Genomic DNA, 25,175 nt, shown 5'->3' with positions numbered 1-25,175 from the left:
AATTCGTCTTTGCCTAAAGTCTTTGAAGTATCAACGACCACCGAATTCTATTCTCTTGAGTAAAAAAAACAAAAATTCAAAGCGTGTTCATCCATTCGGTTCAGGAAGTATTTAGAGTAGTACACATTTGTAAAGTTCTAATTTGAAAACGACATGTAAAAAAAAAAAAGAGTATTAAAAAAATCCCAGTGTAAGGCAGTTGTAAGGCAGTTGTAAGGCAGTTGTAAGGCAGTTGTAAGGCATGGTTCACAGCAGCCGGTCCTGCAGCAGAGGGCAGTGGTCTGCAGCGCCTCGCCTCCCGAGGAGCCTCCAGAACAAGGAGGCCCCGGCGGCCTGCTGCACCGCGGGGTCCTTCAGGGGCCCCGAGGCCTTGAAGCGCCTGGCGAGACAAACACAAGCAGCTCAACCCTCCGACACTCGTCTGGTGCAGCTTTGGTCATTTACACAACTTCAACAACTTAGTAGTGCTTTTTATCCCCCGCCGTGGCCGAGAGGCCCCGAAGGGGGATCTTGAAACAGTCTCCGTACGTCCGTACATCCGTACGTTTCTACCTATATCTCGGCAACCCCTGGGCCCACAGTGACCAAACTTCACATGTGGATACATCTCAGAGGGGGAAGGGATACTATGGTGACCTTGACCTAATTTGCATATTAAGTAGGTCACAGGGTCACGAAGTGCTTAAAAACACATGTTGGGCTCTGGAGGCCTAGGTTTTTGAGCTAGGGCTCTGAAATTTTATACACACATGATACACACTCCAGGGATAACCTCCAGTACACCAAGTGACCTTGACCTTGACCTTGAAGATTGGTAGGGTCTGAAGTTTGCTCGTCATGGTTGCACATTACATGTATTTTCATATAAACATTTCTCCTCATTTCTCAGCAGTTCCTGGGCCCACAGTCACCAAACTTCACACATGGACACTCCACCTGGGGAGAAGGGGCACCATGGGGACCATGACCTAATTTGCATATCAGGTCACAGGGTCACTAAGTGCATAAAAACACCTTTTGGGCTCTGGAGACGTATTTTGACATAGCTTATGAAGAAGACCTTTCAGATTCTACATAATGATCTACTAGGACCCATGGAACACCCTCTAGTGTACCAAGTGTGCTGCCTTAGAGCTGGCTTTGTGAGGAAATAGAAAGCCCTCCGGCGGGGGATTAGCCCAGCAACGGCCTTCTTGTTTTTTAAAGATGTGGTTTGGAATTTAAGAAAGTCAACAAAAAGATCCTTCCTATAAAATGAGTGTTTTGGTTTCTTGATTTTAAAGATTTTCTGAAATTCAAATAAATGGAAAAATTACTTTTTCAAAGGAGTTTCTTGTCCATCTTCTTATTATATTATAGTATTATAAGTAAAACCAACCAAAAACAACCCAATAAATAATGTTATTGAGAATTATTTGGACAGTTATTTGTTTTATTCTACTTTGTGTGTAACTCCGTAAATAAAAACAATTGTTGGCCATTCAATGTTGTATAATGATGGTAAATTGTCCCGTTTGGCATATTTAACTTTATTCTTGTTTGATAAAAATGTTAAATAATAATGTTTAACATTTTTAACAGTAATAATTATAAAAATATTGTCTATAAACCATCAACATGGAATGGACTTGGCTTATAAAGCACTTTTGTGCTTCACACTGTCAATCACAGTAAATAGAATTAAAATGATTATTTAAAAAAACAAATAGTTTATGATCTGATTTTTACAGAACAGATTGTGTCTCACCAGCTTTGTTTGGTTTTGGTTTTGTTTCTTACTGTCATTTCATAGTTTCCCTCAACAAACTGCCGCGATGCTGCTGAGCAAACGTTCAGTTTGACGTCCAGCAGATCGACGTCTGGAGGAACTTTGTTCATGTGAAATGTGCGGAACCCCGAAGGAACGTGAACGTAAACAAGCGCAGCGCCGTCGTCTCTCTGACCTGTAGGAATACGCCACGACCGCTAACGCCAGGACGAGCAGCAGGGCGCCAATCACCATGGCGACGAGACCGGAGGGGAACCCGCCGGGACCTGAAACCAGGATCACACCTTCACTGACCAACTGCAAGTTAGTGGTTTACCCACCGAACCGGTTTACCGACCCAACCGGTTTACCGACCGGGTTTTTTGACGTCTGGCGGCGCCGCCGCTTACCGAGGTCCACGCTGACTTTGGCGCTGGCCACGGCGAAGCTGACGTCGTTGGCCATGGACACGTTGATGCAGTAGACGCCGGAGTCGTTGAAGAAGTGGCGCAGTACCAGCTGGCACTCCCTAGAGGGCGCCACCGTGTTGCAGGCCGTGTGAACGGGCCTCAGGCACTCCGGGTCCAGGATCACGCTGCACACCTCCTTCGGGAGGCTTCGGGGAGAGCAGAGAGTCAAACGTCCCTACGAGACACGCCTTCCTTACTTCGTGTGGGACACGGACTTTAGCTAGTATCAGTCAATTGTCCTTCGCTTGGTCAATTCACACCTGCTTTACCGTCACGGGTCAAGAGGGGGCGTCGACTGGTCAGTGTAAGGTCTGGTCAGTGTAAGGTCTCTCCAGGGTATGGTCTCTCCAGTGTAAGGTCTGGTCAATGTAAGGTCTCTCCAGTGTAAGGTCTGGTCAGTTCTTGGTCAATTCATACCTGCTTTACCGTCCCGGGTCAAGAGGGGGCGTCGACTGGTCAGTGTAAGGTCTGGTCAGTGTAAGGTCTCTCCAGGGTAAGGTCTCTCCAGTGTGAGGTCTGGTCAATGTAAGGTCTCTCCAGTGTAAGGTCTGGTCAGTTCTTGGTCAATTCATACCTGCTTTACCGTCCCGGGTCAAGAGGGGGCGTCGAATGGTCAGTGTAAGGTCTGGTCAGTGTAAGGTCTGGTCAATGTAAGGTCGTTACCTTCCCTGGCAGGTGACGGTGATGTCCACGATGTTCTTGTCCGTCCCGGCCGCTGCCGTCCCGGCGCTGTCCATCTGGACGATCTGGACATTCTCAATACCCTCTGAAGAGGAAAATCAGCCCAATGAAGCATCGCTGACAGTCACTGTGTAATCTGATTACATTGTTGACGCTACAGGTGAGGGAAACTCACCAAACACTTCGATGGCGGTGCAGAAGGAGCCGTATCGGTAGATCACACAGTCGTCGGTCGGCGGATCGTCAGCGTCTCGCTTTGCTACAACAACTGAAGCTCGTCCCGTCAGAGTCTCAGACCGTCTGTCCTTCACTGGAAACACCAGAGTTTCTCACGGTCAGTGGTGAGACCGGTTCTGACCCAGTTCTGGTCCCTCCACCCTGAACTGGTGGGACCGGTTCAGACCTAGTTCTGGTCCCTCCACCCTGAACTGGTGGGACCGGTTCTGACCCAGTTCTGGTCCCTCCACCCTGAACTGGTGGGACCGGTTCTGACCCAGTTCTGGTCCCTCCACCCTGAACTGAAAGACTGAGAGGCTTGGGTTGTCAGAGTCCAGGTCCGTCAGAATCAGACCAACCTCCTACAGAGTCGTACAATCAAGGGTCACTTCTTTAACCACTTTAACCACCACCCACTGGTCCACCACCCCCCACTGGGCCACCAACACCCACTGGTCCACCACCCCCCACTGGGCCACCAACACCCACTGGTCCACCACCCCCCACTGGGCCACCAACACCCACTGGTCCACCACCCCCCCCCACTGGGCCACCAACACCCACTGGTCCACCACCCCCCACTGGGCCACCAACACCCACTGGTCCACCACCCCCCCACTGGGCCACCAACACCCACTGGTCCACCACCCCCCACTGGGCCACCAACACCCACTGGTCCACCACCCCCCACTGGGCCACCAACACCCACTGGGCCACCAACACCCACTGGTCCACCACCCCCCCACTGGGCCACCAACACCCACTGGTCCACCACCCCCCACTGGTCCACCACCCCCCACTGGGCCACCAACACCCACTGGTCCACCACCCCCCACTGGTCCACCACCCCCCCACTGGGCCACCAACACTCACTGGGCCACCACCACCCCCCACTGGGCCACCATCACTCACTGGGCCACCACCACCCACTGGTCTGCCACCCCCCACTGGGCCACCAACGCCCACTGGTCCACCACCCCCCACTGGGCCACCAACACCCACTGGTCCACCACCCCCCACTGGGCCACCACCCCCCACTGGTCTGCCACCCCCCACTGGGCCACCAACACCCACTGGTCCACCACCCCCCACTGGGCCACCACCCCCCACTGGGCCACCATCACCCACTGGGCCACCACCACCCACTGGGCCTCCACCCCCCACTGGTCCACCACCCCCCACTGGTCTGCCACCCCCCACTGGGCCACCAACACCCACTGGTCCACCACCCCCCACTGGGCCACCACCCCCCACTGGGCCACCAACACCCACTGGTCCACCACCCCCCACTGGGCCACCAACACCCACTGGTCCACCACCACCCACTGGGCCACCAACACCCACTGGGCCACCACCACCACCCACTGGTCTGCCACCACCCACTGGGCCACCACCACCCACTGGTCTGCCACCACCCACTGGGCCACCACCACCACCACCACCAACTGGGCCACCATCACCCACTGTACTATTATGAAACTGGGGCCAAACTAAGCACAGAACCCTGTTCTCAACGTTCCCTGCTCGTCTTCTTTCGAGATCCTGCTCTGCAGCAGATTCATTAACACCTGTTAGTTTACGGTTCATCCAGGTAACTGTTATTCTAGAATATTTCATCCAGTCCAGATTAAAACTTTGATCTTTGAGGAAAATAACCGACATAGACGTGTAAAAGAAGTTTACCTGCGGTCGGCTCACGGCCGTCCGGCAGCTGGTTGACGATGGGTGGGGTCTTCTCCACTCTGGGTGTCTCCTGGGACGGCTGGGTGTTGGTGGCGGAGGACGCCTCGTCCTCAGTGTTGTCCTCCTCTGTGTCCGAAGGCACCGTGTTGACACTCAGAGGGACGGACTGGGCGGCAGACGCCAGCGCCTTCGCTGCAGACACACGACGGTCAAGAGTTCACGAGCCTCGAAGCAAGGTGATGTCATGTGCTCCCGGAGGGGGCGTGTCTTACCGGTGGTGCCCCGATCAGCAGGGGGGCCCGGGGCGTCGGTCGGGGCCTGGGACGGCGGGTCACAGGCCTTATCTGGGATGACGGCCTGCACCACCACCTGGGGCTTGAAGGAGCCGGAGCTGACGTAGGTGTGGGTGACCGTCAGCTCTCTGGAGATCAGCGCCCCGCTCTCGTCCCCGAAGTCCCAGTTGAAGGTGACGTCGGCGTCGCCCAGGTAGCGGCTGGGGTCGTGCAGGGCCACGGTGAAGGCGATCGCCCTGTTCTGGACGAAACGCAAGTCTCCCGCCACCACGTCGCTCACTTGGTCCAGAGAGACGGAGAAAGGGATCTGGTCTGAGGACAGACGAGGGTTGGTCTTACATCCGTCTGAACAGACACAACACAACGCTGACCTGTCTGCCTGTCTGTCTGTCTGTCTGTCTGTCTGTCTGTCTGTCTCTCTGTCTGTCTGTCTGTCTCTCTGTCTACCTGCCTGTTGGTCTATCTGCCGATCTGTCTGTCTGTCTGTCTCTCTGTCTGTCTCTCTGTCTGTCTGTCTCTCTGTCTGTCTCTCTGTCTGTCTGTCTGTCTGTCTGTCTGTCTGTCTGTCTGTCTGTCTCTCTGTCTCTCTGTCTCTCTGTCTGTCTGTCTGTCTACCTGCCTGTTGGTCTATCTGCCGATCTGTCTGTCTGTCTGTCTGTCTGTCTGTCTGTCTGTCTGTCTGTCTGTCTGTCTAACTGTCTGCCTGTCTGTCTCTCTGTCTGTCTGCCTGTCTCTCTGTCTGTCTGCCTGTGTACTTGCGTGTCTGTCTGTCTGCCTGCCTGTCTGTCTGTCTGTCTAATCTGGTAATGGGCGTGATTGCCCTTCTATGTGTTCATCCTGTGATTGACGGATGGACGGACGGCTGGACAGACAGATGGACAGACAGGCGGAGGTAAAGCTCCATCCACCAGAGCAGCCAGCAGGTACCTGTGATGGAGAACTGTGTGGAGGCGTATCCCAGAGGGATGAACTTCTCCTTGCTCCTGTAGTGGTAGATGACAATGTCCATGAAGTAGGAGCCCAGAGGGACGTCGTCTGTCCTGATGGTCAGAGAGGACGAGGGCCCGTCGGACACCTGCCAGTACTGACCTGCCACAACCACCAGAGAGGTCAGTGTCCTGCTGAACTCTGGACTCTACACTAAACATCACGTTGTTGATGGACATCTACTTTCACTCGCTAACATCAAAGAACATATCTGAACTTTCATCTTCCTCACAGTCTTCAGGTTGGTCAGAACATGAAAGTGTCTGACGGTAACAATGATTCATCCTGAAGCTCAAGAAAGTCGTGAATTTATGAATCGTCAAGTGAACCTGAAGACCGATTGGCTGTCAAGACACTTTGTTCTTCTCAAATCTAGATTTTAATAGAATTCATCTTGTTAATAATAATAATAACAACAATAATTAATTATAATAATAACAATAATAGTAATAATAATAATAATAATAATAATAGTAGTAATAATAATAATCATAATAATCATAATAATAGTAATAATAATGATCATAATAATAACAACAACAATAACAATAATAATAATAGTAGTAATAATAATAGTAATAATAATAATATTATAATAATAATAACAATAATAATAATAATATAATAATAATAATGTAATAATACTAGTAATCCTAATAATAATAATTAATAATAATAATAATGTAGTAGTAGGAGTAGTAGTAATAATAATAATAATTAAATAGTAGGAGTAATAATAATAATAATAATAATAATTAAGTAGTAGTAGTAGGAGTAATAATAATAATAATAATAATAATAATAATAATAATAATAATAAAGTAGCAGTAGTAGGATTAATAATAATAATAATAATAATAATAATAATAATAATAATAATATTAAAGCAAGCAGCCCTGGACCGGTGCGTCCCCAGTGAGGACACTAAGAACAGCGATGGCGTCCCTCACCCCAGGTCTTCCACACGAACACATAGGCTGGTTTCTTGTCCTTTTTAATGGCCGTCCCGTCAGGGAACATGGGCTCCCAGTCGATGTCCGCTGTGGAGTACACCTCCTCCGACTCACGGTACTGCGTTCCTGCAACAAACAACAACAACAAACAATCAGACTTTCCTTCAGCACCAGAAAAAAAACAAAACAAACAAAGGACATTTAAATGACAACTAATGGTTTGTAAAACTCGTAAAGTCACAGGTTTCCAGGTAGACAAACTGTAAAACGACTCGCTCATTATGAACTTGTAATGTGACGGGTTAGTTTCCAGGTTAGTTTCCAGGTTGGTTTCCAGGTTAGTTTCCAGGTTAGTTTCCAGGTTAGTTTCCTGGTTAGTTTCCAGGTTAGTTTCCTGGTTAGTTTCCAGGTTAGTTTCCTGGTTAGTTTCCTGGTTAGTTTCCAGGTTAGTTTCCAGGTTAGTTTCCAGGTTGGTTTCCAGGTTAGTTTCCAGGCTAGTTTCCAGGTTGGTTTCCAGGTTGGTTTCCAGGTTAGTTTCCAGGTTAGTTTCCAGGTTAGTTTCCAGGTTAGTTTCCAGGTTGGTTTCCAGGCTAGTTTCCAGGCTAGTTTCCAGGTTGGTTTCCAGGTTGGTTTCCAGGTTAGTTTCTAGGTTAGTTTCCAGGTTAGTTTCCAGGTTGGTTTCCAGGTTGGTTTCCTGGTTGGTTTCCAGGTTAGTTTCCAGGCTAGTTTCCAGGTTGGTTTCCAGGTTGGTTTCCAGGTTAGTTTCTAGGTTAGTTTCCAGGTTAGTTTCTAGGTTAGTTTCCAGGTTTGTTTCCAGGTTAGTTTCCAGGCTAGTTTCCAGGCTTGTTTCCAGATTAGTATCCAGGCTAGTTTCCAGGCTGGTTTCCAGGCTGGTTTCCAGGTTAGTTTCCAGGCTGGTTACCGTTGACGGTGCAGTCTGCCGCCCAGGCCACGCCCCCGCCAGGCTGCAGCCTCTGGCCATGAGGGAACTGCAGGTCGATGGTGAAGGTCACGCTGGCGCCCGTCAGGGTCGGAGAGTCGTTCCCCACGTTGAAAGTCACTTTCCCACCTGCAGCCACAGAGACACTGACGTCACCCGCTGGGCCGCGCGGCTTCGACCGGGAGCCTTGCCTTTCCAGGGGTCCTTACCTTTCCAGGAGTCCTTGTATCGCTGGTCCCCGTCTCTCCAGATGGGGTACATCTTCGTGTTCCATGACGGGTAGCGAGTGAACCGGCTTCTAGGTTCTGGAAGATTCAGACACAGGAAAGTCCGGGGTCAGTTACTGAGTCCAGTTCAGTGTCCAGGAAACAATGTGGTGATTAGTGGTGTGGAGGATCAGAGGACACCTCGTCTGCAGAGGACACCTCGTCTACAGAGGACACCCTCAGAGGACACCTCGTCCACAGACAGCACCCTCAGAGGACACCTCGTCTGCAGAGGACACCCTCAGAGGACACCTCGTCCACAGACAGTAACCTCAGAGGACACCTCCTCTACAGAGGACACCCTCAGAGGACAGGAGGTGGAGATGAACCACACTGACGTCTGTCACTTTACATTTCACCGGCAAAGTTCTGTGCTGCCCTCTAGTGGTGAAGAGTATTTATACAGGATTACTCTGCAACACACTGTCGCTGTCAAGAGTTTTCATTAAAGATTAGCCTGTAAAACAACAACAAGAGACAAGATGATCCTTTATTGACCTGACAGACGGAGAAATCTGCCTCTAATCCAGGTAACCAGGATTAACTCTGGTTTTCTCAGACTTCTGAACTAAACCCCCACTTTTCAAAAAGGAATATAGATTCTCTGTAACTAACAGGCTCTTTGAAATACAAATGGACTTTTAAAACGGACATCCCTTCTTCCGTAATCCAACCTAAAGGTTTGAACCAGACCTGTTAAACTACCGGATTCCTCAAAGTCACGAGATTCTGCCTTCAGAGAGGATTCTATATATTCACTGTCCAAATCCTGTAGCGTTTGACCAGCAACCTGTCTGGACTGCATCTCGAGTATCATACTGACCGTTAACTACATCGTCTTGTGTTTCCATGGTGGAACCAGTGAAATGTGGATTATTCAGTCCTTGTGATTCGGCCTGATTGAGCCTCCTCGTCTCCAAATCCCCGTCATGTGACGCTCAGCTGATTCTAGATCCGCCGCTTCACCAGACAAACACCTTCGTTTCATTTCTTTCATTTTATTATTTGTTTCATTCATTTAAAACGATGCAACAGCAGCAGTTCATACGAATGAACAGGAGCAGAAAGAAGTCAAACTTGTCATTTTATCAACACTAAATCATTTACAGTCCAGTTCATTCACATGCAGCGTCGTTTTCCAAAACATCAAACACAAAATACACAAATAAAGTTGATCTGCTGCTCCGCAGTGTCGTATTTCTGTAACATTGACAATTTAACAAGTTTCTTAAACACGTCAATGGATTTAGAAGTTTTAGTTTTACAATCAGACCGACTCCTTCCATTGAAATACATTTTTCCTTTACGGCCGACTGAAACCTGAGTTTTGTAAAAAACCTCAGTTCAGATCTACTTTTCCTCTCGGCCAGTCTGTTTTGCAATTTGTTCGGTAAACTTTCCAGATGAGCTTTAAAGGTGGTTTTTTTAGAAGGTTCTACTCCACTAAATCTTTACATTTCAGTGTTTTTAGTTGTTTAAATACAGGATCAGTGTCTCTGGAACCACGTCCACTAGACTCTAATCGCTCGCTTCTGTAGGAGAAGAATTGGATAAATGTGTTTTACAGGCTTTTCCCCACACTTCAACGCAACAGGTCAGATATGGAACAATCAATGAGTCACACAACAAAAACAAAGCCTCTTGTTTAGAGAATCTTTGACTCTTTAGGATTCCTTTACTTTGACATTATTCATATGTGATTTCCATGTCAAATGTTCGTCAGTCGTAACAACCTAGGAACCTTCAGCAGCGTCTCCCAACGTTCACAGCTTCAGTCTGAGGGAGCGACTGAAGAACGGAGCTCCAGAACAACCCTGGAACCTGGAACCTGGAACCTGGAACCTGGAACCTGAGAGCTTCAAGGCTCTTTTAGGGTCAAACTGGGTCTTTCATGTTCAGGAAGGTCGTGAAGAAAAGAACAACAGAGGTAATAGACTGTGTTCATCCTCATCCTCATCCTCATTTCTCATTGTCAACCTCATCCTCATCGTCAACCTCATCCTCAACCTCATCGTCAACCTCAACCTCATCGTCAACCTCATCCTCATCGTCAACCTCATCCTCATCCTCAACCTCATCCTCATTTATCATCGTCAACCTCATCCTCATCCTCATTCTCATCCTCAACCTCATCCTCATCCTCATTTCACATCGTCAACCTCATCCTCGTTTCTCATCCTCGTCCTCATCCTCGTTTCTCATCGTCAACCTCATCGTCATCGTCAACCTCATCCTCAACCTCATCCTCAACCTCATCGTCAACCTCATCCTCATTTATCATTGTCAACCTCATCCTCAACCTCATCCTCATCCTCAACCTCAACCTCATCCTCGTTTCTCATCGTCAACCTAATCCTCATCGTCAACCTCATCCTCATCGTCAACCTCATCCTCATCCTCATCCTCAACCTCATCGTCAACCTCATCCTCAACCTCATCCTCAACCTCATCCTCGTTTCTCATCGTCAACCTCATCCTCATCCTCATTTCTCATGGTCAACCTCATCCTCAACCTCATTTCTCATCGTCATCCTCATCCTGGTTTCTCATGGTGAACACAGGCCTCCTGTGTGGCAGGTGGAGGTTCTCGTCTCAACCTCAACATTAATCACTGAAAGTTTCTGAAGCGCAGAGTTCATTTCGTGGTAAAAGATGTAGAATTCCTGCAGCAGGACAAGTTTGATCTTTAATCATATATTGACATTTGTGAGGAGAAGTTAGGAGAGCAGGAGGTGGAATGTAGAAATACTGCTCCACTACTCTTATTGTGAAAAAGTTTTGATCTTAAACGATAGAAAGAAGCGAATAGAAACTCTTGTTCTACTTACTGGCCGTTTGTGACGCAGCTGCCAGCAGCACCAGGGCGAAAACAACGATCTGCATGGCCTCCTGCTCCTGCTGCTCCTGTTGCTCCTGCTGCTCCTGCTGCTCCTCAACACAACCTCCTTTTGGAGACGCTGGCAGCAGGAGAACAGGCTTTATAAAGTCTCTGGGGTTTGACCTTTGACCTCCAGGAGCTGGAAACGCCCCCTTCCTCTTGATGATCTGTACACCTCTCCTGCTCCTCCTCCCCCTCCCCCTCCTCTCTCTCCTCCTCCTCCTCTTCCTCCTCCTCCTCCCCCTCCCCCTCCCCCTCCCCCTCCCCCTCCTCCTCCTCCTCCTCCTCCCCCTCCCCCTCCTCCTCCTTCTTCCCCTCCTCCCCCTCCCCCTCCTCCTCCTCCCCCTCCTCCTCCTCCTTCCCCTCCTCCCCCTCCCCCTCCTCCTCCTCCCCCTCCCCCTCCTCCTCCTCCCCCTCCCCCTCCTGCTGGACTAAGTTGTATTTACAGTATAAAATGTGTATTAAATGTATAAAATGACTAAACTTTCAAACTTTTCCTGGATTCAACAAGTTTTGTTTTTTCTTGAGTTGAAAACAAACAGTTTTCCTCTCTGACACTGACCAGGAGCAGCGTCCTTACATGGTACTACACACGTCCTTACATGGTACTACACGCGTCCTTACATGGTACTACACGCGTCCTTACATGGTACTACACGCGTCCTTACATGGTACTACACACGTCCTTACATGGTACTACACACGTCCTTACATGGTACTACACACGTCTTTACATGGTACTACACACATCCTTACATGGTACTACACACGTCCTTACATGGTACTACACACGTCCTTACATGGTACTACACACGTCTTTACATGGTACTACACACGTCCTTACATGGTACTACACACACATCCTTACATGGCCCTTGCCCTCCATTGGGATCAAGTTGTACTGAGAGGTTCAGAGTCCCTGCAGCTTGGCTGACAGGAGAACGGAGGAGAACGGAGGAGAACCGAGGAGAACTGAGGAGAACCGGAGGAGAAACGGAGGAGAACCGGAGGAGAAACGGAGGAGAACCGAGGAGAACCGGAGGAGAACCGGAGGAGAAACGAGGAGAACCGGAGGAGAAACGAGGAGAACGGAGGAGAACCGAGGAGAACCGGAGGAGAACGGAGGAGAAACGGAGGAGAACCGAGGAGAACCGGAGGAGAACCGGAGGAGAACCGGAGGAGAACCGAGGAGAAACGAGGAGAAACGAGGAGAACCGGAGGAGAAACCGAGGAGAACCGAGGAGAACCGGAGGAGAACCGGAGGAGAACCGAGGAGAACCGAGGAGAACCGAGGAGAACCATCGACTCCACCAGGAGATGAACAAAGCGTCTCTTCATCATTTTAGACATTTTTAACCAAATGTGAAAGGTTGTGTTCCTGCGGTGACGCCGCCACACTCCCGCCCTACGAGGTAAGGTCAGTGAGCACGCGCTCCTAAACCCAACATGAAGCAAAGCTCCTCTAAAGCTCCGCCAGCAGGGTGACTGTATGGTCGCCGCCGTACTTGTTCCTGATTGTGTGAGGATTGAATCCGGATTCATCTCGCCACTGAGGACGATCCGTCAAATCCACGTCATCGTGACGTCTGAGGCGTCTGCAGTGTGCCTGTGTCTGATTATCTGCTGAGAACGTCATGATGTAATGCTGAAGATGCGAACGCGTCGCAGCGGCTTGCTCCTGTCGGTACAACAGGAGGCCACGCTGCAGGGCAAGGCTGCTCCTTGCAGGGAGGAAGAATGTGAGGAATGTAACATTAATCAGGATTACTACAACACTTGTGACTCCCTAAATTCATCCGGCTTTGTCCTTCCATCGCCTTCAAAGTTTCTCTCTTTTCTTTGTTGTGTGTCTGTGTCGTACGGCCGACGCTCACGCAGAGCAGCTTTAAACCTCTTTCTGAACACAATGTCAGCATTCACAGTGAAAGCCTCGGACCTCGTGTCTGACCTGCACAGACCCTCCACACCAGATCCACAACCAGCCGCGGGAGAACCACCAGGAGGGAACCAGGAGAACCGTGGACCAGATCTTCCACCTGAATTTAAGCCGCACCTGCAAAATGTAACAAAACAAAACGTATATAAGACTTGACGACAAGCTGCAGGCGTCACGTTGTGAACTTGATTCATCATATTTTCATTGATTCTTGCAAATCTGTCTGTTGTACTGATGGAAGTTCCTGCACACTGGCTGTGTGGTGCCGAGTGCTCCTGCTGGGAAGCCTACAGACACACAGAGACACTGAGACACAGACACACAGAGAGACACAGAGACAGAGAGAGAGAGACAGAGAGACAAAGAGACACAGAGAGAGACAGAGCGACACAGAGACAAAGAGACACAGAGAGATACAGAGACACAGAGAGACAGAGAGATACAGAGACACAGAGACAGAGAGAGAGACAGAGACACAGAGACACAGAGACACAGACAGCAAGCGTTTATCTCTGTTGATAAAATATTTTATTGGTTATTTGCTGATTGCTACCATAGATATAATGTGTCTATAGTGTTTATATCTATGACTGCCACCATATATATATAGATATAATGTGTCTTTAGTGTTTATATCTATGACTGCCACCATACATATATAGATATAATGTGTCTATAGTGTTTATATCTATGACTGCCACCATATATATATAGATATAATGTGTCTTTAGTGTTTATATCTATGACTGCCACCATATATATATATAGATATAATGTGTCTTTAGTGTTTATAAAGTGTCTATAGTGTATTTAATGTGTCTATATTGTTTATATCTATGACTGCCACCATATATATATAGATATAATGTGTCTTTAGTGTTTATATCTATAGCTGCCACCATACATATATAGATATAATGTGTCCATAGTGTTTATAAAGTGTCTATAGTGTATTTAATGTGTCTATAGTGTTTATAAAGTGTCTATAGTGTATTTAATGTGTCTATAGTGTTTATAATGTGTCTATAGTGTTTATATCTATACCTGCCACACCACCGGTGGCTCCCCTCTAAACCTCCCGCCCGGACCGACGCTGCAGTTCCTCCTGGCGACCGGCAGAGGGCGCTATGAGGCGCGGCGCCAGATGAAAAGCACTTCCGGTCCAATTGGCGGAAGTGATAATCTCAACAAAAGAATGATGGCCGAAGTTATCGAGCTGCAGAAGCTGAAGGTTGGTGCTGCTCTCTGAACGCCTCCTGTTAGCGGGACCAGCCCGGACCGTCGCCGCGGGGAAGTTTAGCCTCGAGCGTCGCTGCCGAGCGAAGCGGCGGAGGAACGGAGGGTTTAGCGCCGCGAGCTAATACATGTGTCCGCCGGGGGGTGAGGCTGAGCCGGCGTGAGGACAGCGCGGGTAGACCCGGTCCTTAACCCGAGCCAGCGCGGGTAGACCCGGCCCTTAACCCGAGCCAGCGCGGGTAGACCCGGTCCTTAACCCGAGCCAGCGCGGGTAGACCCGGTCCTTAACCCGAGCCAGCGCGGGTAGACCCGGTCCTTAACCAGAGTCTATAGGGGTAGACCCGGTCCTTAACCAGAGTCTATAGGGTTAGACCTGGTCCTTAACCAGAGTCTATAGGGTTAGACCCGGTCCTTAACCAGAACCAGCGCGGGTAGACCCGGTCCTTAACCACAGTCTATAGGGTTAGACCCGGTCCTTAACCAGAGTCTATAGGGTTAGACCCGGCCCTTAACCCGAGCCAGCGCGGGTAGACCCGGCCCTTAACCCGAGCCAGCGCGGGTAGACCCGGTCCTTAACCCGAGCCAGCGCGGGTAGACCCGGTCCTTAACCCGAGCCAGCGCGGGTAGACCCGGTCCTTAACCCGAGCCAGCGCGGGTAGACCCGGTCCTTAACCAGAGTCTATAGGGGTAGACCCGGTCCTTAACCAGAGTCTATAGGGTTAGACCTGGTCCTTAACCAGAGTCTATAGGGTTAGACCCCGTCCTTAACCAGAGTCTATAGGGTTAGACCCGGTCCTTAACCAGAGTCTATAGGGTTAGACCCGGTCCTTAACCAGAGTCTATAGGGTTAGACCCGGTCCTTAACCAGAGTCTATAGGGTTAGACCCGGTCCTTAACCACAGTCTATAGGGTTAGACCCGGTCCTTAACCAGAGTCTATAGGGTTAGACCCGGTCCTTAACCAGAGTCTATAGGGTTAGACCCGGTCCTTAACCAGAGTCTATAGGGTTAGACCCGGTCCTTAACCAGAGTCTATAGGGTTAGACCCGGTCCTTAACCAGAGTCTATAGGGTTAGACCTGGTCCTTAACCAGAGTCTATAGGGTTAGACCTGGTCCTTAACCCGAGTCAGCGCGGGTAGACCCGGTCCTTAACCCGAGTCTATAGGGTTAGACCCGGTCCTTAACCCGAGCCAGCGCTGGTAGACCCGGTCCTTAACCAGAGTCTATAGGGTTAGACCTGGTCCTTAACCAGAGTCTATAGGGTTAGACCTGGTCCTTAACCAGAGTCTATAGGGTTAGACCTGGTCCTTAACCCGAGTCAGCGCGGGTAGACCCGGTCCTTAACCCGAGTCTATAGGGTTAGACCCGGTCCTTAACCCGAGCCAGCGCGGGTAGACCCGGTCCTTAACCAGAGTCTATAGGGTTAGACCTGGTCCTTAACCAGAGTCTATAGGGTTAGACCCGGTCCTTAACCAGAGTCTATAGGGTTAGACCCGGTCCTTAACCAGAGTCTATAGGGTTAGACCCGGTCCTTAACCAGAGTCTATAGGGTTAGACCCGGTCCTTAACCACAGTCTATAGGGTTAGACCCGGTCCTTAACCCGAGTCTATAGGGTTAGACCTGGTCCTTAACCCGAGTCAGCGCGGGTAGACCCGGTCCTTAACCCGAGTCTATAGGGTTAGACCCGGTCCTTAACCCGAGCCAGCGCGGGTAGACCCGGTCCTTAACCAGAGTCTATAGGGTTAGACCCGGTCCTTAACCAGAGTCTATAGGGTTAGACCCGGTCCTTAACCAGAGTCTATAGGGTTAGACCCGGTCCTTAACCAGAGTCTATAGGGTTAGACCCGGTCCTTAACCACAGTCTATAGGGTTAGACCCGGTCCTTAACCACAGTCTATAGGGTTAGACCCGGTCCTTAACCAGAGTCTATAGGGTTAGACCCGGTCCTTAACCCGAGCCAGCGCGGGTAGACCCGGTCCTTAACCAGAGTCTATAGGGTTAGACCCGGTCCTTAACCAGAGTCTATAGGGTTAGACCCGGTCCTTAACCAGAGTCTATAGGGTTAGACCCGGTCCTTAACCAGAGTCTATAGGGTTAGACCCGGTCCTTAACCAGAGTCTATAGGGTTAGACCCGGTCCTTAACCACAGTCTATAGGGTTAGACCCGGTCCTTAACCAGAGTCTATAGGGTTAGACCCGGTCCTTAACCACAGTCTATAGGGTTAGACCTGGTCCTTAACCCGAGCCAGCGCGGGTAGACCCGGTCCTTAACCAGAGTCTATAGGGTTAGACCCGGTCCTTAACCAGAGTCTATAGGGTTAGACCCGGTCCTTAACCAGAGTCTATAGGGCTAGACCCGGTCCTTAACCAGAGTCTATAGGGTTAGACCCGGTCCTTAACCAGAGTCTATAGGGCTAGACCCGGTCCTTAACCACAGTCTATAGGGTTAGACCCGGTCCTTAACCACAGTCTATAGGGTTAGACCCGGTCCTTAACCCGAGTCTATAGGGTTAGACCCGGTCCTTAACCCGAGTCTATAGGGTTAGACCCGGTCCTTAACCCGAGTCTATAGGGTTAGACCCGGTCCTTAACCCGAGCCAGCGCGGGTAGACCCGGTCCTTAACCAGAGTGTATAGGGTTAGACCTGGTCCTTAACCAGAGTCTATAGGGTTAGACCCGGTCCTTAACCACAGTCTATAGGGTTAGACCTGGTCCTTAACCAGAGTCTATAGGGTTAGACCCGGTCCTTAACCAGAGTCTATAGGGTTAGACCCGGTCCTTAACCCGAGTCTATAGGGTTAGACCCGGTCCTTAACCCGAGTCTATAGGGTTAGACCCGGTCCTTAACCAGAGTCTATAGGGTTAGACCTGGTCCTTAACCAGAACCAGCGCGGGTAGACCTGATCCTGGCCCAGGACAGCTCATGTTAAAGTGACGGCGCTCCAGCAGGAACCAGTAGAAAAACTAGCAGGAACCAGTAGAAGGACCAGCAGAAGAGAAACAGGAAACGGTTCAGACGTTCTCACCGAGGATTTACAAATGAAGCTCGGTCCAGAACCAGAGTTTTTGTGGGAAACCTTCCAGTGGGTAGAACGTCAATCTCAAAAACACCGAGTTGCTAAATGCTTTTTTTTCAATTGTATTAATCACCTGCTGTTTAAATCGAATCCCCGTCTGGTCACGTTCTGCAGTAAAGCTCGTGGTATTAATGTTTGTCTTCCTGAGTCGTGGCGTCGTCATTCGGCCCCGAGGTCATCGAGGTTCCAGGTCGTCGTGTGACTGTTGGGTTGTTTCTTCCTCCGTCTCCTGAGGTTGTGTACCACAGGAACTAACACTGTTCTGCTTGCAGCTAGCGGAGCTGAGGCAGGAGTGTGAGGCCCGGGGCCTGGAGACCAAGGGCAACAAGGGGGAGCTCATCGCGCGGCTCCAGGCCTACCTGGACGAGCACGGTGGGTCTCAAGACGCGTCCACACCTCCGGGAAAAAAACCTCTTTTGTCTCCACGGTCGTCTCAAAAAACCAAAAAACATTCCGTCCTCACGTCACCGTGAACTCGGCTCAACGCTGCTGCAGGGCTGCAGTTCACCTGCAGGCCTGTAGGGGCGCTGTGACTCACTGAACACACCAGAAACAGGAGAAGACAAAGCACATAGAACTTTAGAAGTAAATCCTGCTCATAAACACACATGTTTAACTCTAGTTCTATAGGTCTATGGCCCTGCTGCTAGCGTCAGTAGCTTCTAGTTCTATAGGTCTATGGCCCTGCTGCTCGCATCAGTAGCTTCTAGTTCTATAGGTCTATGGCCCTGCTGCTAGCGTCAGTAGCTTCTAGTTCTATAGGTCTATGGCCCTGCTCCTCCTGCTGCTAGCGTCAGTAGCTTCTAGTTCTATAGGTCTATGGCCCCACTCCTCCTGCTGCTAGCGTCAGTAGCTTCTAGTTCTATAGGTCTATGGCCCCGCTCCTCCTGCTGCTAGCGTCAGTAGCTTCTAGTTCTATAGGTCTATGGCCCCGCTCCTCCTGCTGCTAGCGTCAGTAGCTTCTAGTTCTATAGGTCTATGGCCCTGCTGCTAGCATCAGTAGCTTCTAGTTCTATAGGTCTATGGCCCTGCTGCTAGCGTCAGTAGCTTCTAGTTCTATAGGTCTATGGCCCTGCTCCTCCTGCTGCTAGCGCCAGTAGCTTCTAGTTCTATAGGTCTATGGCCCTGCTCCTCCTGCTGCTAGCGTCAGTAGCTTCTAGTTCTATAGGTCTATGGCCCTGCTGCTAGCGTCAGTAGCTTCTAGTTCTATAGGTCTATGGCCCTGCTGCTAGCGTCAGTAGCTTCTGCAGCTCGGAGCTTCTAGTCCCTGATTGTTGTGGTTATTTGATGACATCACAGATCAGGGGGAGGGGGGGGTTGGGGTTGGGGGGGGGGGTGTCGTCACCTCCTCTTTGTTCGACAGACGATCGTCTTTGCCGTCTGGTGTCTGTTGTACCGAGCTGCAGGTCACTGATTGTCCCTCTTGTCCCCCCTGTGGTGCTGAAACTCGTCCTCCGGCCACCAGAAGAAGACGTGGACGTGGACGACGTCCTGGCCGAGGAGACGGGGGTAACGGGATTCTCACTTTGGCTTTTCACTGAATGTTTCTTGGCTAAACCACAGAATCCCGGCGTCGCACCGTGGAGCCACACAGCAAGACGTTTCATTAAAATGAAGTTATTGACGATTAAAGCTCTGAGACTGAAACCAGACTGTAGTTGACAGACGTCGGTAATAATAGGATTGGTGTTATTCTAATAATAACCATAAAGTGACCCTATATTTAAGACGGTGGATTAAACAAGTCGTCTCTTCCTGTTCCTGAAGAAAAGACCTGCTGAGGATCCACACGTCTTCTTTTATTTACTGTGTTCAGGCTTCAGGCTCGGGGGACGAACGTCTTTATGATCAAGGTCTGTTTGTTTCAGGACTTCACGAAGGTCGAGAGCACCAACAATGTCAACGTCAACAAAACCTCCGACGCCGAGGCCGAGAGCGAAGAGTAAGTTATTCACTCCCAGGTGGCGCCGCTTCGTCTGCTTCGATAAGAAACATTTCCAACATCGTCCTCCTGCCGTCAGACGCCGGACCGTCGTTCGGTTCAGACTCGGAGTCTTCTGGCTGATTGGAGTTGTTTCTAACGTTTAGATTTGTTTTCCTGTTTCCAGACCTGCTGAGAAAAAGGTTGTGAAAATAACTCCTCCGTCGTCCTCCAGTGAGGTGAGCTCACCTCTGGGACCTTTATTCTGAAGGGGCACGATCACCGCCGTCACACTCTGCTTGTCCCTTTTTTGTAATCTTGACTTTATTCAGCGCAGAACTGTCGAATTATAGAAGGTGGAACATGATCCAACATGTTGGTGAAGAAAGAACTTCTTTCTTTCTTAGTTTGTTTCCAGACGAGGTGCAGACTGACGAACAGTCGCTGACAGACTGACGAGCAGTCGCTGACAGGTTGACGAACAGTCGCTGACAGACTGACGAGCAGTCGCTGACAGGTTGACGGACAGTCGCTGACAGGTTGACGGACAGTCGCTGACAGGTTGACGGACAGTCGCTCACAGGTTGACGGACAGTCGCTCACAGGTTGACGGACAGTCGCTGACAGGTTGACGGACAGTCGCTGACAGGTTGACGGACAGTCGCTGACAGGTTGACGGACAGTCGCTGACAGACTGACGGACAGTCGCTGACAGACTGACGAACAGTCGCTGACAGACTGACGAACAGTCGCTGACCGATTGACGAACAGTCGCTGACAGGTTGACGGACAGTCGCTGACAGACTGACGAACAGTCGCTGACCGATTGACGAACAGTCGCTGACAGGTTGACGGACAGTCGCTGACAGACTGACGAACAGTCGCTGACAGACTGACGGACAGTCGCTGACAGGTTGACGGACAGTCGCTGACAGGTTGACGGACAGTCGCTGACAGGTTGACGGACAGTCGCTGACAGGTTGACGGACAGTCGCTGACAGGTTGACGGACAGTCGCTGACAGGTTGACGGACAGTCGCTGACAGACTGACGAACAGTCGCTGACAGACTGACGAACAGTCGCTGACAGGTTGACGAACAGTCGCTGACAGGTTGACGGACAGTCGCTGACAGGTTGACGGACAGTCGCTGACAGGTTGACGGACAGTCGCTGACAGGTTGACGGACAGTCGCTGACAGGTTGACGGACAGTCGCTCACAGGTTGACGGACAGTCGCTGACAGGTTGACGGACAGTCGCTGACAGACTGACGGACAGTCGCTGACAGACTGACGGACAGTCGCTGACAGACTGACGGACAGTCGCTGACAGACTGACGGACAGTCGCTGACAGGTTGACGGACAGTCGCTGACAGGTTGACGGACAGTCGCTGACAGACTGACGAACAGTCGCTGACAGACTGACGGACAGTCGCTGACAGGTTGACGGACAGTCGCTGACAGGTTGACGAACAGTCGCTGACAGACTGACGGACAGTCGCTGACAGACTGACGGACAGTCGCTGACAGACTGACGGACAGTCGCTGACAGACTGACGGACAGTCGCTGACAGACTGACGGACAGTCGCTGACAGACTGACGGACAGTCGCTGACAGACTGACGGACAGTCGCTGACAGACTGACGGACAGTCGCTGACAGACTGACGGACAGTCGCTGACAGACTGACGGACAGTCGCTGACAGACTGACGGACAGTCGTAGAGGGTGGTGGTTCAGTCCCAGAAGTAGAGGGTGGAGGTTCAGACCCAGAAGTAGAGGGTGGAGGTTCAGACCCAGAAGTCGAGGGTGGTGGTCCAGTCCCAGCTGGACCCTGAAGACTTGCGGTCCTGGTCTCGGTCCAGACCCCCCCATGTGACCTGTTGTGTGTTGCAGCGGCTCCAGAAGCGAGCCGAGCGTTTCAACATGCCGGCGTCCAGCGAGAGCAAGAAGGCCATCCGAGCAGCCAGGTCAGCGTCTCGGGGGGGGGGACAGACGGGGGGGACGGGGGGTCCTCCGGTCCCGTCTCTTTGATAAACTGACCCAGAGTCCAACTGTTCCTCTGCTGTTCCGACTCTTCCCTCCAGGTTCGGTCTGCCCCCCGACGCCTCCAGTCCGGCTCCCGGTGTCGTCGCCAACAGCAAAGCTGCAGTCAGTGTTCCGGAACGTTCCTCCCCCCCCCCCCCCCCCCCCCCCCCCCCCCCGATGTTCATCCAGCTGTTCTCTGTGTCCCTGCAGGTGAACATGGATCTCCTGAAGAAGAGGGCGGAGCGATTTGGAATGAACGTCTCTTCGGTGTCGCAGAAGGTGACGATCGGCTTCTTCCTCAATCTGGAGTTTCCTCTTGAATTCCCCACGGGATTCTTTGAACAAACTCCCAACGTCGTTTCCTCTGAGTGAAGCTTGACGCTCCGTCCTCCTCCTCTTTATCCACATCGAACAAACCCCACAGGGTTTAACTGGGAAGTTTAAAGTTTAACGGTTCACTTCTCAAAAGAAAACCAACAAAAGGGCGGAGCTGAGGAAAATGTCCAAAGGTTTTCCGAGTTACATAAGTTGTGTGTTAAATCCGATCAGCATCAATCGTCCAAGGAAAAAGAGACGAAAAGAAAAACGAGAGAGAGAGAGGGGTCAAAAAACCATGTGGCTCCACCCTCACCTGCCTCACAGGTATCTCCACCCCCCCCCTAAACTCCGCCCCCCCGGGAGCGTCAACACACAACGAGCTAGATTTTCCGTTTGGGCCTTTTTGAGTGAAAATCTTACTTTGAAAGGCAAATAGCGGACTTCCTGTTGGAGTTAGGTCAAACGTTAGATTGCGTAAGTTGTAGGTCTCGACGAGACGAACAAATTTTGTATCCGCTGCGTCTCTCTGCGACGTTCCCACGGACCGTGGCGGGCGATTTAGTGTCTAGGTGGCGCTAGAGAGCCATTTTTAGACTTTGTGGGCATTTTTTTTTTTTTTTTACATCTTCTGGAGGCTGCGATTCTTCACAAGCCTGCAAACATTTCGTGAGTTTTTGAGTGTTTAGGGTGAGCTATGAGTGAAAGTGAAAAATAACAATTAGAGAAACATTACAAATACAATATAGAATTTTTGCGAGGAGGTAGTGGCCACGCCCCCTTCGAAGGCCCCGCACTCCATTTCCAAACATTGCAAATTAACACATAAATTAACCTTTTTATCCACTTAAATTAACCACAAACATTTTAAATGATTAACTTACTACATTATTGCCCGTAGGAACTGAAACACCTGGAAATGCTCCTCCTGATTCCTTCCAAATTAAATAACTTACATTGCTGCATTGTTTTAGATTAACTTAAAGTCCCAGTGAGATGAAGGTTCCACCTCCAGAACCCTCTGGTGTCTCTTCTAGAACGTTTTCCTGCTAACTGGCTGAAGGTACAATGTTAAAACTCGGCAATCTGTGAGAAAATAGCTGATAAACGTTGGTATTTCCTCTGCTGGGCGGAGCTTCTGACAATAACAGAGTGACATCACGAGTTGTGCACACGCCCAAGTTGTGTTTACATGATGGAGGATCAGAGTTTTGACCACGAAGAGGCTGAATTGAACCAGATTTCATCATCATGGTCATTTCAAACCCAGTGATTGATGAAGAAGACACAGAACACATAAGAAGACACATAGCTAGCTGCTAGCCACGCTAGCTATGTGTCTTCTTTCCTCCTCTCTGGTCTCTTCCAGGCTCAATCTTTCATCAAGGCTCATAAAACGCCGACTAGAACTTCAAAACACTGTAAAAACTTGGATATTTAAGAGGAAACAATCTGGTAGAGGAAACAGATCTGCACAACTCGTGATGTCACACATAGGCTCCGCCCACGAAGAAGGATTCCCCCGACTTCCTCGGCTGGAGATTCAAAATTCAAATAACTTTGTTATGCGACAACAGTGGAGGGGCAGAGTCGGAGGAACCTTACAAGTAGAACCACAACTATCGTTTTTTACAAAGTAGTGTTTTACATTTCACTGGGACTTTAAACTATTTACCTTTTTAACCAACATCAATGAGCTGCCTTTAGGCTCCTGCACCAAAGTTTCCCCGTCCTGAGACGTGACGTCTATAAAACATCTCAGTGGAATAATCCGAGGAGGAACTTGGGGGGTTCCTGCAGTTGTTGTCTTCTCGTTTTCTCCTTTCTTTCCTCTGTTTGTTGACGTTTTCTTAGTTTCAGTGTCGCTCGACGTGTCAGAGGTGTGATAAAGAGGCCGACTCTGAAACCAACCCGTGTCTGCAGGTGGAAGACGACGAGAAGCTGAAAAAGAGGAAGGAGCGGTTCGGGATCCAAACCTCTGCGGGACCTGCAGCTGCTGCAGATGTTGAGGTGACCTTTGACCCCCCCCCCAGTGACCCCGAAGACTCAACGGAACCACCAGACGTGTTGACGATGTCTTTTCTTTTCCTCTGCAGGCAAAGAAAATGAAGCGCGCAGAAAGATTTGGAAAAGAGTAAATAATGTTTCAGAAGTCCTTTTTTTTTCTTTTTTCCCCTTTTATTTTGTAAAGCGGTTTTCCTGACTGTCGGCAGGAGATTCCTGAAGATAAAATGCCACAGACTGGGTTCCTATGAATCAAAAGTACACTTCAATACAGCTGAAATGTGGCGGTCTGTCTGTTCTGGTTGTGTTTAGAGCAGGTGCAGAATTAAAGCATGTCATCTTTCTGAAGACATCCTTGTTTTAAGTTTTCTTTCTTGTCTCGTTCGGCCGCTAACGGCAGGTTTCCCCGCGCAGGAACGCCCCTCAGAACGCCAAACATTTCATTTAATTCTATTTTTCCACGTGGCGACGGAACGGTAGAATGAAGGGGGATAGAGTTATCGGTTGGAATCCGGAGCGTCGGACACAGAACCTCCCAGTAACGACGGCGGGAAGGTTGTTTAGCTCAACGTCCGTCCCTGAAGGACACGTTTTACCATTTTAAACAAAAAATAAGAGCGAACTTCTTAAACTGTATGGAGTCATTTGGTCTGATGAGATGGTTTTCATGAATATTAAAACAATGTAGGTTCACCTAATAAGAGAAAGGAATACCAATTTACATTATTGGCTGTGTGACACTTTTTGACCAATCCGATATAAATGGCTCGCCAATTTGTCTTCTGTGTATTTAATTGTACTTCTGATTGATGCGAGCTTCTGATTTCTCAGCAGGGAAACTTCTGATATCTGGTTTCAGTTCTTCTGTCCATTTTTATAACATTTTGTGATTTAAAATAAATGTTTTCGATTTTTGATATTTGCCCTCTTTGGTTTTTCATTATTTGTCATTTCGGCCACATCGTCCGCGTGTTGTTTTGTAAACGCGCTGCTCCGGCCTCCAAACGTTTCACAGCGAAACATCTGGAAATAAAAACCTTCATTTGGGTTGAAACTAATAATAGTCACTGTTGGAATGTCGCTTCAAAATTGTGTTTTTTGCTGGATAAATTAATTTTTACTTGAATTTTGACTGGTTTCACCATGAAAACACAAGACGATGTAGTTAACGGTCAGTGTGATACTCGAGATGCAGTCCAGACAGGTTGCTGGTCAAACGCTACAGGATTTGGACAGTGAATATATATAATCCTCTCTGAAGGCAGAATCTCGTGACTTTGAGGAATCCGGTAGTTTAACAGGTCTGGTTCAAACCTTTAGGTTGGATTACGGAAGAAGTGATGTCCATTTTAAAAGTCCATTTGTATTTCAAAGAGCCTGTTAGTTACAGAGAATTTATATTCCTTTTTGAAAAGTGGGGGTTTAGTTCAGAAGTCTGAGAAAACCAGAGTTAATCCTGGTTACCTGGATTAGAGGAAGATTTCTCCGTCTGTAAGATCAATAAAGGATCATCTTGTCTCTTGTTGTTGTTTTACAGGCTAATCT

The 25,175-nt window shown here is 49.6% G+C and overlaps 2 protein-coding genes across 2 annotated transcripts; one reads left to right on the top strand and one right to left on the bottom strand.

The window, feature by feature from the left end:
* Positions 1–246: 246 nt before the first annotated feature.
* LOC308148218 (uncharacterized protein) lies at positions 247–10,686 on the bottom strand (the record flags this gene model as incomplete). The annotated part of the gene is made up of 16 exons (XM_080521662.1): positions 247–379; positions 1,944–2,034; positions 2,158–2,363; positions 2,881–2,983; positions 3,074–3,208; positions 3,257–3,476; positions 3,528–3,732; positions 4,027–4,582; positions 4,798–4,989; positions 5,070–5,402; positions 6,018–6,179; positions 7,028–7,156; positions 7,953–8,099; positions 8,180–8,275; positions 8,396–8,462; positions 10,537–10,686. The coding sequence occupies 16 exons, from the start codon at positions 10,684–10,686 to the stop codon at positions 247–249; spliced, it is 2,925 nt and encodes a 974-aa protein (XP_080377788.1).
* A 3,539-nt stretch (positions 10,687–14,225) lies between these two features.
* On the top strand, positions 14,226–24,547 carry sarnp (SAP domain containing ribonucleoprotein). Its single transcript, XM_080521656.1, has 10 exons — positions 14,226–14,281; positions 17,637–17,736; positions 18,830–18,873; positions 19,233–19,306; positions 19,473–19,524; positions 21,180–21,253; positions 21,371–21,434; positions 21,522–21,590; positions 23,550–23,636; positions 23,723–24,547. Exons 1-10 carry the CDS (start codon positions 14,246–14,248, stop codon positions 23,762–23,764), a joined length of 642 nt encoding a protein of 213 aa, XP_080377782.1. The 5' UTR covers positions 14,226–14,245; the 3' UTR covers positions 23,765–24,547.
* Positions 24,548–25,175: the final 628 nt, after the last annotated feature.

This window comes from Blennius ocellaris (genome assembly GCF_963422515.1).
Source record: "Blennius ocellaris genome assembly, contig: SCAFFOLD_61, whole genome shotgun sequence".
Taxonomy (NCBI): Eukaryota; Metazoa; Chordata; class Actinopteri; order Blenniiformes; family Blenniidae; genus Blennius; species Blennius ocellaris.
The sequence above is the reverse complement of the archived record's forward strand: the minus strand, read 5'-3'. Positions and strand labels throughout refer to the sequence as shown.

Bases quoted from the DNA above. Each gene is read 5' to 3' on its own strand.
- sarnp (XM_080521656.1), top strand. From the start codon at position 14,246: ATGATGGCCGAAGTTATCGAGCTGCAGAAGCTGAAG. The intron at 17,737-18,829 runs GTGGGTCTCAAG...TCCGGCCACCAG, and splicing joins GGCCTACCTGGACGAGCACG to AAGAAGACGTGGACGTGGAC. The intron at 19,525-21,179 runs GTGAGCTCACCT...TGTGTGTTGCAG, and splicing joins CTCCGTCGTCCTCCAGTGAG to CGGCTCCAGAAGCGAGCCGA.